Source organism: Phascolarctos cinereus, unplaced genomic scaffold (genome assembly GCF_003287225.1).
Source record: "Phascolarctos cinereus isolate Bilbo 61053 unplaced genomic scaffold, phaCin_HiC Scaffold_5;HRSCAF=322, whole genome shotgun sequence".
Taxonomy (NCBI): Eukaryota; Metazoa; Chordata; class Mammalia; order Diprotodontia; family Phascolarctidae; genus Phascolarctos; species Phascolarctos cinereus.
The window spans coordinates 448,169,358-448,182,134 of NW_027555958.1; the positions used below are offsets into that span (position 1 = coordinate 448,169,358).

Below are 12,777 nucleotides of genomic sequence, written 5' to 3' on the forward strand. Positions count from 1 at the left end.
CAAGGACAAATAAGCCCCAGGACCTCCTTGTCTCCCCCTCCCACCTTCTCCTCCTGGAATTGAGGCTAGCCCCCTTTCTCTTCGCTTTGGTGGGAGGGTGTAGCAGCTGGCCACGTTCAGGGAATGAGCCGCCCTGGGTCTCACTGCTCCCCTGCCTTTTTCCTGCCAGGTTGTGTTCTCCTTCTGGCTCATCCCAGGCAAGGGCTGTGTCTTATCCAAGGGGCTTTGCGGCCACTAGGCACTTAGTCACTGACTGTGGAAGGAAAGAGGTGAGAGGGGAAGAGGGAAGGGAGACAAGCAGGCAGGAGGGCCTCTGAGAGTCTACTCACAGATCCCCCTTCTGCTTCCCTCTCCCTCCAGGTGGTTGCCGGAATGCAGCACTACGGCGTCAATGGCTACTCACTGCATGCCATGAACTCCCTCAGCGCCATGTACAACCTCCACCAGCAGGCAGCCCAGCAGGCCCAGCATGGTCCTGACTACCGGCCCTCTGTGCATGCCCTCACCCTGGCAGAGAGGCTGGCTGGTAAGATCAACTTGGGTGTGGTGGGGGAGGGAAAGCATAGGGTAGGGAGGGATCACATGCTTCCCACAGGTCTTTACCCCCACTCTCCACCTGTGGAATTCCTTTTCATGCTTTATGTTGTGGCCTAGATAGGTAGTATTGAACTTGCAGTCTGGACTTGGCCCACAGACACTTCCTAGACAAGCTCCTTCACCTCTATGAGCCTAAGTTTCCCCTTTTGTAAAAGGAAGAGATTGGATGACATAAGTCCCAGCTTGCTATCTGGGATCCTAGGATCCTTAGTCCACCACAAATGTCTCTTCTTCCAGGAGGTCTTCCCTGCATTCCTGTTAGGAAGGAATTCCTCCAAGGAGCTTCCAGAACACTCTGACTATCTCTCCGGTACATTTATCATGTAATCTTATCAATTCAAGTTACCTAAATTGAGTTCCCCCTCCTAAAATGGAAACTCAATGAGATCACGGACTTGAAATTTGCTGAACTAGCTCCCTTCTAGTACAGGGCCCAGGGTTCTGAACCTAGGAGGTACTCATTCAATGTTTATTGGGTTGAATGGCACCCCATTGCTGGTATGAGACTCCTCTGGGCTGTTTCGTTCCATTGCATGACACCCAGACAATCTATAAGAGTAGAGCTCCTAAAAAATGGAGTGCACCTGCTCAGTTAACAGAGAGGTCTAAGGGGCCTGCCATCCCTGGTTCATTGCATGTCACTTCATGGACTCTGAAGTGACCTACCTGCTAATAATGGCTGAACTTGCTAGCACATCTCCTGCCCCCATGCTTTTGACCTCCATGCCTGGAATGCCCTCCCTCCTCATTCAGCCTCTTCAGAGCTCCTCCAAGATTGACAGCTCTATGACAGCTCTTTCCTGAGTTCTCCCTGTCCTTAAATGATTATTTACCAGCTTTCCTAGTTGCATGTCATATCCTTGTCCCCTTCCTGAAGACAGTAAGTAATTACTCGAAGGTAATAACTGTCTTACTTTCGTCTTCGTGGCCCCAGTGCCTGGCACACAGCGAGCACTTAATCCTGTAGAATTGGCAAGAGCTGCTTCCTAACCATGTCCCATGACTTCAAGTTTAACAAACACGAATTAAGTACCCTACTTTGTGCAGAGCTCAAGGAGAACCACAGAGTAGAACTGACCCAGTCCCCGGCCTCATGGAGCTCACAGTCTGAGAGGGGAATGAAGCTCAGGGTTCTCCAACACATTACATAGGGGGAATTAAGGCAGCCCTCTGAGCTTCACAGAGAGAAAGATCATTACAAATAGAGAAATCAAGGAAGGCTCCTGGAAGAGGGTGCCCTATAGCTTATTGGATAACATGGCTCATGGGGAGGCAATGGGAGTTAAGTGACTTGCCCAGGGTCACATAACTAATAAGTGTCTGAGGTCAGATTTGAACTCAGGTCCTCCTGACTCTGGGGCCAGTGGTCTATCCACTGCACCACTTAGCTGCCTCAGAGGGAGTGATTTTTAAAAATCCGTTTGATTATTATGAACTTGTTAAGCACCCACAAACATGTACTCTACAAAGAAGAGTGCAAAATGACTACTGCACAGGAAACAGGAAATGGCCCTCAGGTACAGCTTTGTGTTTTTAAAAACTATATTTTGAATTTAATACGGTACCCGCAACACTGTTCAGCTTGTCTATGTCTCATCTTGACCTTTGGAGGCAGTAATTTGAAGGTAAGCTTTAAAGTATGGGTACAGATTCACCAGGTGAAGGAGGAGGGGCAAAGCATTCATTAAGCGCCTACTGTGTGGCAGGCACTTTGCTGAACACTTTACAAATAATGTGTCGCTTGACCCTCAGAAAAAGCCTGGGAAGTTAAGTGCTATTATTAGTCCCATTTTACAATTGAGGAAACTGAGGCAGGCAGACTTGCTCAGGGTCACATAGCTAGGAAGTATCTGAGGTAGGATAGGCTCAGTGCTCTATCCACTGTGCCTCCAACTGCCTACATCAGGGGTGGGGAACCTGTGGCCTTCTAGGTCCTTGGGTTTGGCCTTTTGACTGAGTCCAAGTTTTACAGAACAAATCCTTTTATTAAGAGGATTTTTTTGAAGTTTGGATTCAGTCAAAGGGCCACACTTGAGGACCTAGAGGGCCACATGTGGCCTTGAGGCTTCAGGGTCCCCATCCCACATAGATAGATCAAAGGGGAGGGGAGACATTCCTGGCAGAGAGAACTTTGGTGAACAAAGGTTCTGAAATAGGACAGCACAGGGTTCTGCTCAGTGCACAGAGGGGAATTCAGCTTGATTGGAGCAAAGCTTTCATGGAAGTGACTAATCTAAGATACAGCTGAAAAGTTGAGGTGATGCTAGACAAATGAGTTTAAACTGGATGGGAGGCAATAGGGTCTCCTATAGGGTTTTGAGGGAAGCAGTGCCCTGACCAGCTCTGTGCCTAAGGAAGGTGGGTCTGGCAACAAAACAAAGTATGGATTGCAGGAGAGAGTAGAGTCGGGGGGGACGGGACACCTGGTAGGAACCTATCACAACAGGCCAGGTAGGTAACATTGAGAGTTAGGAAGTGGCTGTGGGAATGGAGGGGGGACAGAGAGAAGAGAAATGGCAGAAATGGAATCCATAGAACTTGGTCACACTGGATGCGGCAAGTGAGAGAGAGGGAAGAGTCACAGATCACCTCAAGATTAGGAACCTGGGAGATGGGATCAATGATGGGGCCATTAAACAGAGGGAGGAAGTCTCAAGGTGAAAATTTCAAGGTCTTGGAATAGCCAATCTTTTCTGGCCCTTTATATGAAGTAGTCCCTTGGGAAAGGATGAAGATAGAAGCCACGATATCTGGGATATGTGCAAAGAGACCTGGGACTCCAGCTGAGCCCCTGTCTGGCTCTCCAGTCCCCTCATCCTTACACATCTACCTTGACTTTTCCTGCTCCACAAACCATTTGTCCTTCTTGTAGGCATCAGAGCACCTCAGTTCAGGAGGCAGTAACTCTGGCAACTGCCTCTGCTCTTCGGGGAGCAAGATGTGGCCCCTACAGTTAGGGATACTTGCATGGAGCCATCCACTCTCTCATTTTGCTCCCCCTTATGACCAAATATAATTTTATGAGATACCTTGCCCAAGTCAGGGCTGAATCTGGAATCAAACTTAGGGTTAAGTCGATGACCAAGGTCAGGGCTCAATATATAACTAGGGTCAGGTCTCAGTATATAACTAGGGTTAGGGGTCAGTCTCTCGACAGTTAGTGCTCAGGCTGTGTTAAGACTCAGAGTGAAGAAGTTACTTATCTGGGAAGTTTTTTGGGTGACCATTTAGGGAGTCATTGGCATGGATTCAGTGACCTTTCTTGGCTCCCTATGCCCTTCAGGCAACGGAGATTTTAATCACCCTGGACACACTCTTTTCTGGATAGTAATGTTCTCAGAATGTCTCACCAGAACTGCAGATACTGCTTGGAATTTGAGTTGTAAGATCAGATACAGGCTAAGGCTAAGGACAGCAGTGACTGCTCTTCGGCCCGGTCATATGCCCCCTGGAAAACATTCTGAGAATAACAAAAAGAAATATTTTAGCAGAAGGACATTGATGAGCTATCATGCATCCATAAGAGGGTAAACAGAATAGCAAGAAGACAGGAGGTGAGGCCGACATGAGGAAAAGTTGGAGAGAAGAGGTTTGTCAGGGACAAATCACTTAATTCTGCCTGCCTCAGTTTCCTTTTCTGTAAAATGGGGATAATAGCAGCATTTGTCTCTCAGGGTGGTTGTGAGAGTAAAAAGAGATAATGTTTGCAAAGCACTTTGTAAACCTTAGAGCATTAAATAACCATGATCACCACCACCATCACGGTGGTCATGGTTCTTCTCAGAGGAGAAAGCAATATTTGGAAAGGGTGGCCTGACACGGACCACACTCTCTGTCATTGGAGATTATATTTTCATAGGATTAAAACTAGGAGGGCGGTTAGAGGTCATTGATTTGAACTCCCTTTTTTGACGGAAGAAATTGAAAACAGAAGTAATTTCCTTAATGACATACAAATAGTGTATAGCCAAGAATGAAGGGGTTCTTTCCGATGGTAGTGAGCTCCCCATCACCACCATCACTACCATTAGAATCTGGAAGGCCATTCGGTCAGGGAGGCTTATGGAGGGGGTTCCTATTCTGGATTGAGTTAGCCTGGACCACGTCTGGCATCCCTTCCAGCTTCAAGACCCTGCGATTCCAAGTTTGTGGAGGGCTTTAGTCTTGGGACTAGAAGGCAGGTAGTCTTGTGTATGCACCTCCCTAATTCCCATAATTAAATGGGCCCCCTCTGCTTGCCCTCCAACGGCTGTACATTTCAAGACATCATCTTGGAGGCCCGCTATGGCTCTCAGCACCGAAAGCAGCGCCGCAGCCGCACAGCCTTCACCGCCCAGCAGCTCGAGGCCCTGGAGAAGACCTTTCAGAAGACACACTACCCGGACGTGGTGATGCGGGAGCGACTGGCGATGTGCACCAATCTGCCAGAGGCCCGAGTGCAGGCAAGACTCGCTTCCCCCCCACCCCTGCCTCTCCGCCCTCGGCCTGTCTGCTTTCTCCCCTTTGCCAGCTCTCCTGGTTTTGCAGCCAAGCGCCAGCCTGGTCTCCCATCTGCAGGAGCGAAATAACCTTTTGCCCCTTTTCACCAAGACCGAACTTCCAACTTTATTAAGGTGGAGAGGGAGGAGGGTAAAGGCCGTCTGTGTGAGCGGGCTGTGGGTGTGGAGGAGGGCAGGGGGAGGAGAGGTGGAACTGGGGAAAGGACTATTTATTAGTGACGCTCCCTCTCTGCCTAGGTCTCCCCTACCCTGCCCTGACACCTATTTACTAGACCCCATACACACACACTCTCTCTCTTTCACCCCCTCTTTCTCTCTCTGTCACACACGTACACACATACATTTTATGTCTTCTGTCTCTGCTCCCACTTCCATTCTTCTCCCCGATGCCCTGCCCACTTTTCTCTCTCTTCTCTCCCTCCTGCAAGGTATGGTTCAAGAACCGAAGGGCCAAGTTCCGTAAAAAGCAGCGGAGCCTGCAGAAGGAGCAGCTTCAGAAACAGAAGGAGGCTGAGGGCGGGCACGGTGAGGGCAAAGCTGAAGTCCCCAACCCAGATGGCCAGGTTCCTGTCCTTCCTGAGTCTGAGCAGTCCTGTACTCTGCCTGGCGAGCCCTCCGCTGAGCTACACCTGACCCTGTCTGAGCAATCAGCTGGTGAGTCAGCCCCTGAGGACCAGGCTGACCGGGAGGAGGAGGAGGAAGAGGCTCGGGGAGCCATTGAGCAAAGCAAGACTGAAAAGAGTCCAGGCCTGGAGGGCAAGGGCTTCAGCTGCAAGAGGAGCAGCCCCAAAGCAGGTGAGGCCCTGGGGAGCAGGAGGAACTGCAGGGAATAGGTCCCCGTTTGAGAGGGATGCTTCCCGGGGCCTCCGTAGGAGAGCTCTCGGTGCTGAGACTGTTCAAGAATGCTTGAGGCCCATTGTTGGGGAGGCAGGGACAGAGGGGAGGGTGAATCAGTGATTACATTGTCGAGGGTATAGTGGACATTGGGAGGATTATCTTCGTATCAGGAGAAACTGTATATGAGAGCATATGGAGTATCAGAGAACACGGGGTGTCAGTGGAAACTGTATGAGAGGGAAAAATGGGAGAGAACATGGGCACGGGAAAGGATGATGTTGGAAGAGACGACCTACGACAACCCACGATGTATCAGGGGAGACAAGCTATCAAAGTAGACAGTGCATCAGGAGGGGACTATTTATCAGAGTAGACAGTGTATTTCTTCGGTGAGAGGGGAGGAGGAATACACCTTCTCAGGAGAGAAAGTATCAGAGGAGGCACTGTGTTTGAAAAGACAGTTTGTCTGTCAGAGGAATCGGGCTATTGGCAAAGACAATGTATCAGAGCAGACAGGCAGGCTATTCAAGGAAACAGCGTATTGAAGGAAAGAAGGTATCGCTATTAGATGAGACGTCGGCTCGGAGGAGACAGAGTAGCTGGCAGTGTAATGTAGCAGAGGAGATCATTGCTCACAGGAAACGTTACTTAGAAGAAACAATGTATCAGGGAGACAATCTAGGAGACACGGTACCGGAAAGTGTGTATGGGGAGACTGTATCTTGGAAACAATGTAACAGAGAAGACTACGGGTAAATACTGTGTCTAACGGGTCAGAGGAAAAGCAGCTAGTGTATCCCTCCATCCCGCCCCCCCCCCGCCCCTGCCACTCCTCACACCCCTCTCAGCCCAGGGTCCTGCCTCCGCAGCCCCTGGGCTGACCAGGAGGTTAGCGATTTGCCTGTCACTTTGGGAGGCCTCGGAGAGCGGGCAGAGGGAAGGGGAAAGTTTTCAGGTGGTCAGCTGTGGGAGCTGCTTCGTGGTGGTTAACGGGCCTTCTTCATGGCTGTTCTTTCAGACTCACCGGGCGGCACGGCCTCAGGCCCCCTGCCACCTCAGACCTCAGGCGCTGGGGCCGGCGGGGGCGGCGGCAGCGTCCTGGGGCCCTCACACTCTTACTCGTCCTCGCCACTCAGCCTCTTCCGCCTGCAGGAGCAGTTCCGTCAGCACATGGCAGCCACCAACAATCTGGTGCATTACTCGTCCTTCGAAGTGGGCGGCCCGCCGCCCCCAGCTGCAGCCGCTGCAGCCGCCGCCGCCGCCGCCGCCGCTGCCGTACCCTACCTGGGCGTCAACATGGCACCGTTGGGCTCTCTCCACTGCCAGTCCTACTACCAGTCGCTGTCAGCCGCGGCTGCCGCAGCCCACCCGGGCGTGTGGGGCTCTCCGCTGCTTCCCGCGGCCCCTGGAGGCCTTGGCCCCCCGCCGCCGCCGCCCCCAGCCGCTGCGGCCGCAGCAGCAGCCGCCGCCTCGGCCGCGCTGAACAGTAAGACCAGCAGCATTGAGAGCCTACGGCTCCGGGCCAAGCAGCACGCGGCCTCCCTGGGACTGGACACGCTGCCCAACTGAGCGGCGCGTCCCCAGGAAGGCAGACTTCCTTTCCTGGCCCATCCCTCGCCCCCCACCCCACCCCTAGCCGGCCCGCAGCCCCTCTCCTGGGCCCAGGGCCCGGCCCAGACCCATCCCAGACCCAGCCAGTGCAAGCGGACCAACCTTTCCCCGTCCGTGTTCTCCCACGCAGTCCCATAGACCTCCTCCTGGTCCGAGAGAGACAGGGCCAGGGCGGCCTGCAGCTCTATCCAGACCCCCTTCAGGGGGTCCAGGGCCAGGTCCCCTCCTCACCCCCTACCCTAGACGCAGCCCGGGGAGGCAGTCCTCCCCCCCCATTCCTTCCTGGCGCTGCCACCATCAGCGCCAGGACGATCCCCGCCTCCTTGCCGTGGGGGGCGGGAGTGAGGTCTACACCTGCGGCACCCCTGCATGGCCCTGGGAGGGAGCTGGTGTGGGGTGGAGGAGAGAAATCTCTTTCCTCTTTTAACTCAACTTCCCCCACTCTCCACCCCTGACAGCCCTAGAGGAGCAATAGCCTCCCACCTTGACCTATCTCCCTCCCTTCGTAACTGGATGTGTGGAATGTGATTATAAATATAAATATATAAAGCTATATTTTCAGTTTCCCCACCCCTCCCGCCATTCCTCTCCCGTTTCCTTTCCCTGCTTCCCCGTCATTCCCCAGCATTGGCTCCCCGTCCCTCTGGCTCTATCTGTCTGCCTTCTCGGCTGTGTCTCGTTGTGGTGTCTGTCCCACTCCTGGTCCTCACTCCCTTCTCTTCGAGTCCTTTCTGTCCCCTGCTAAGGTCCCACAGTCATGTCCACCTGGCATCAGGCAACTCGGTTTTGCCCTTGCCTCCTTTCTCTGCCTATGTCTGTTTCTCTCCCCCACCTTTCTGTCGCTTTATCTCTCCATTTCTCTCCCTCTGGTCTCTGCCTCGACCTCCCTCTATTTTTCTCAGTTGTAGACTCTCAGAGCCGGAAGGGACTGAAGGAGTCATACAGTACCATATGGACAGGAGGAGAATTCTTGGGCTCCGGAGCTGCAATGGTCATGTTACCTTTGCTTGAAGACCTCCAGGAACAGGGAGCTCACTACCTCCAGGGGCAGCTCACGCCACTATGGGACAGCTCTTTCTTTCCTGCCTGTTTCTCGAAGTCCTATCTTTCCCCTTGTTTTTTCTCAGCCTCTGTTTCCCTCTTGGTCTCTCTCCTTCATTCTCTTCTCCTCTCATTTTACCCACCTCACCACCCACTTCCTCAGTTTCCCTATATGGCAAATGTGGTCCTACCTGCCTGTGTTGGTGCTCCTCCCCTCAACTGTTAAGCTTCATTTTGTTTATGCTTGTGCTATTTTTTGGATTCTCCCCTCCTTCCAACCTACTCCCATTCCCTCCAGCCGGGGTCATTAGCCCAGCCCACCCCCCATCCTACCCCCTGAAAACCTAGCCTGTGGTGTGACTGTGGCATTGGAAAGGACAACAACAACTAAAAGGCCAGTCCTGAGAAAGTCGTGCTCCTCTCGGTTAATTTTCCAGAGCAGGAAGTAGTGGCAAAGTCACTCCTTGTATCTCAAACATAATTCTAGAGTGTCAGGGTTGGAAGGGACCTTAAAGATAATTTCTTCTAACCTTTCCATCTTACGGATGGAAATGCTGAGACCCAGAGAAAATAAGGGGCTTGTCCCAAGGTCACATGTTGTCAAAACGGGAAGGAACCTTAGAGATTATTAGCTTCATTTCACAGATGGTTAGAATGGGGCCCAGGGATGGTAAGGGGGCATGAACCAAGAACTTCCTCCCCAGAGCAGGCTGAGCACTTATTCTCAGCTTAATTAAGGGAGGGAGTCTTGGAATGAGGTATGACAGGCACTGATTTTGTTTGAAGTGGAGTTGGGTAGGCTGGGACTGAATGCCAGCCTGATAGGTACTAATTTGACTCAGCTGAACCAATAAGGCCCAGGGCCCTTCCTGTTCTTCTCTAACTCCTAGGACAGAGAAGCACACATGCTCAGAAAGCCTGGGTGACCACGGGCAGAAATACTTTACTGGACTGAAGAGCACGTAACCTACAATTCTAAGACCTAGGATCTCCCTGAGAATGAGAATGGGTCTAAGATTGGAGGATAAAGGGGGTTTCTTGTTCTCGGAACTAAGGAACCGACTTTCCCACTTAAGAGGAAGAAGCATCAAAAAGCAAGAAAATAAACTGATCCTGTCTCCAAAACTAGATGGCAACAGTCCCCCACACCTTGTAGGGGTGGGGACTGTAAATGTTTGTTTGGACTGCTATTATTCCCAAACAGGGAATTCAGGCATCTCCTTCAATGAAGGGAAAAGTCAAATGCTTTAATAAGAGCTTCTGCCCTACTTACTAGAGGACAAGGAAGAGGGAAAGCAGAAGTTTGACTTCTAGCTCCTGCTTCAGGAAGGGTCTGTTGTCCACCAGAGACCAGTTGAACCAGCACTTACACAGCTCCAGTGATGCTAAGCTGGGTCGGGGGGTTTGGAGTTTCACTCTGGCTTTGACACTTAATCATTGTGTGACTTTGGCAGCTTTCTCCTCCAAGCTCTTGGCCTCCTGTGGAATAAATGGAGGGCCTTCCATCTTAATGATAAGCCTTTAGTTAGAAAGATGAGCAATCAGCTCTAGAAACAGAAAGCTAACTAGAAGCACAATCTATTGGTTTGAAGACAAATGGAACTGGGTTTTTGGCCGTGAGACATATGCATCACACGTATGTGCATCCCACCCTGATAGGATGCCGGTGGGGACTGGACTCTCTCAGATCAAGGTGTGTGTATTTCCCTGCAGAAGAAAACTTCTGAACTAGATCCCTACCTCCTGAGATGCTTCTTGACTATCAGAGACCCTACTCTGAGGCTCCGCCTTTCCCAGACTTCAGAGATCTGGCTCTGGCTTGATTGGGAGCACCCACAGACTCTGCTGGAGCCAGCCAGTCACCATGGCATCATGCAAAAGGCACTGAATTTGGAGTCAAGAGGGTCTGGGTGGGTATCCCAGCTCTGAGTGACCTTGAATATGCCCCTTTCCCTTTCCAGGCTCTAGTATTTTCCTGCATGAAAGAAAGGAGTTGTGTTAAATAGTCTCTTAAGTTCCTTTGTCTCTAAAGCTGATGATCCTCTCATTTTACCCTGCTGATCCACAAAGCTTGCCAGGAGCCTTAGAGTCAGACCTCAGAGGCCTCTTCCCTTTGCCCCTCTGCCCATCTCAACTTCCCTGAAATTGGGATCTCTCTCCTGGGCCCAGAGCCCTGAAAGCCCTTGAATTTCTCCTTCCTAACCATTCTATCAAAGGCCAGCAGAGAGTCTGGGTCTGGGGAAATGTTTCTCCACCACATTCCTCTCACTTGCCAGGGAGTGGCTGAACTGGCCCCTCCTCCCTTGGGATAATGAGAGATGGAGTGACTATAGGCTTAGTGGCTTGGGATAGGGTTGTTGACTTCACTTTATCCAGAACTGGTGTTGCCAAATGTGTATTGCCCAGGATCCCTCAATTTCTTCCCCCTTTCCCTTCCTACCTTAACTTTACCAGCTCCTAAGGCCTTTTCCCTGACCCAACTGTTCCAACTCCCTCAGGAGAAAGAAGTTTGGGAAGGGAAGGAGGCTTGGTTGGGGCCCCTGGGGGTAGGGAGGAGAATCTTTGCCTATGGGGAAGATGGTCTGTGAGGAAGATGGAGAGTGGGGGAGCTGCCTCTTGACTGGTCAAGGATGGGGTTACCCATATGACTTCTAGGAAGAGAACTTAGATCAGGGATCCTTAACCTCTCATCCCCAAGTGGTGAGTGGATAAATTTCAGAGGGTCTGGGAACTTGGATGGTAAAAAAAATATATCTTTATTTTGATCTAGCATTTCCTTCAGTTATTTGAAAATATTCTGAGAAGTCTACAGACTTCATCAGAGTGCTCAAGGAGTCCATGATAAAAAAAAAAAAAGATTAAGAATTCCTGATTTAAAGACCACACAGCCCAATTTACAGAGGAGCAAACTCAGTGAAGGGTAAAGACTTGCCCAAAGTTATGTGCAGATTAAATAACAGATAAGGCTTCTCTTGTAGGTCCATGTATTCCAAATCTAATCTCTGGTAACAGAGGGAGCTAAGGTTGCTAGACTTCCCACCTGACATAGGTGGGGGTAAACAGCCTTCTGGTATAGTTAGGGAATCAGTTTGGAAGCAGGTTCCCCACTACCCCCTCACTGTATCCCTGCCCCCTCCACCCATCATCTTTCCTGAGCTTCTTCCAATGTCCATGCTCATGACCTGCCCCATTGAAGATGGGTTAATGGGGAAGGGGAGGGACCAGAGTCTTGACCTCTAGGAGTATCTGGGATAATGGGGGAGATCAGAAGCACTTTCAGGGAGCAAAGACTAAGAAAGGAAAGGCTATGGGCTAGAGGAGGGCTTTAGGAACTCAGAGAGGGGAGTGATCTTTTATTGGTCTGGTCAGAGGAAGCTGCTGGGGAGGTGGAGTTGTAGATATACTTGGAAGGAGGGTTGGAGAAGCGGGGAGGAAGGAGAAGGATATTCAGGGTATGAGGAGCAAAGATCTGGAGGTGGGACCGAGTTTAGAAGGCATCTGGAATGGTGAGGAGTCTGTCTAGCTGGAACAAAGAGTGAGTGAAGGGGGCTAAGGCTGGGAAGGGGCTTGGAACTAGGTGGTGGAAGGCCTTGGAGGCCAGGCTGGTGAGGACATCCTCTATTGCATAGGCATGAGAGATCTGGTAGAGCTCTGAGGGATGGAGTTCTGACATGGTCAGAACTAGGCTTGAGAAAGATAATTTGGGCAGCATGAGAAGGCTGGGGACGGGCAGGGAAAGTTCCATCTTTGCATGTGGATCCTCAGTGCACAGAATAGGGCCTTGTACACAAGAGACGCTCAATAAATGTCTTGTTCAATTGGATTTAGTTTAACTGAATTCAGAAACTGGAGGTAGAGACCAGACAGTACTTCCTGTCCTCTGTGCATTCTCTTTCCTTCCACACCTAGTGGGGAAGTGTGAATGGAGATAGTAGCCCAGAGGTGAGGGCCCAGAGCCCAGGGGCCAGGCTGGAGCTTTGGCAGAGGCGGGAGGACCTGGCTCACAGGCAGCCTGAGTCAGTACACTGAATCCTGAGGACCCCAGCTTCTGCACTCGAGAGACTCCAATCCAAATAACCAGTAGTTGTTGCTCCCCCAAACTCTTGTCCCCCATTTCTGTGAATTCAGGGAAGTCCTAGGGAAAGGGGGGAGAGCCTGTGCAAGGTCCTGGCTCTGCTGTCATTAGCACATA

General features: G+C 51.2%; 1 protein-coding gene across 2 annotated transcripts; it reads left to right on the forward strand.

Moving 5' to 3' along the window:
- Positions 1-363: 363 nt before the first annotated feature.
- Positions 364-9,239, forward strand: DMBX1 (diencephalon/mesencephalon homeobox 1). Of its 2 annotated transcripts, none has more exons than XM_020987943.2 (5): positions 364-526; positions 4,861-5,039; positions 5,525-5,891; positions 6,952-7,350; positions 7,396-9,239. In XM_020987943.2, the coding sequence occupies exons 1-5, from the start codon at positions 373-375 to the stop codon at positions 7,500-7,502; spliced, it is 1,206 nt and encodes a 401-aa protein (XP_020843602.1). In that variant the 5' UTR covers positions 364-372; the 3' UTR covers positions 7,503-9,239. The 2 variants fall into 2 exon arrangements, with proteins under 2 accessions (XP_020843602.1, XP_078010684.1); XM_078154558.1 differs by having other exon boundaries at positions 373-524; positions 4,844-5,039.
- The last annotated feature ends 3,538 nt before the right edge of the window (positions 9,240-12,777 follow it).

What these genes read in the sequence shown, in the direction of transcription:
- DMBX1 (XM_078154558.1), top strand. Translation starts at nt 373, where the DNA reads ATGCAGCACTACGGCGTCAATGGCTACTCACTGCATGCCATGAACTCC. An exon ending in ACCCTGGCAGAGAGGCTGGC is followed by an intron (nt 525 to 4,843) that starts TGGTAAGATCAA and finishes CTTGCCCTCCAA; the next exon opens with CGGCTGTACATTTCAAGACA. An exon ending in TGCCAGAGGCCCGAGTGCAG is followed by an intron (nt 5,040 to 5,524) that starts GCAAGACTCGCT and finishes CCCTCCTGCAAG; the next exon opens with GTATGGTTCAAGAACCGAAG.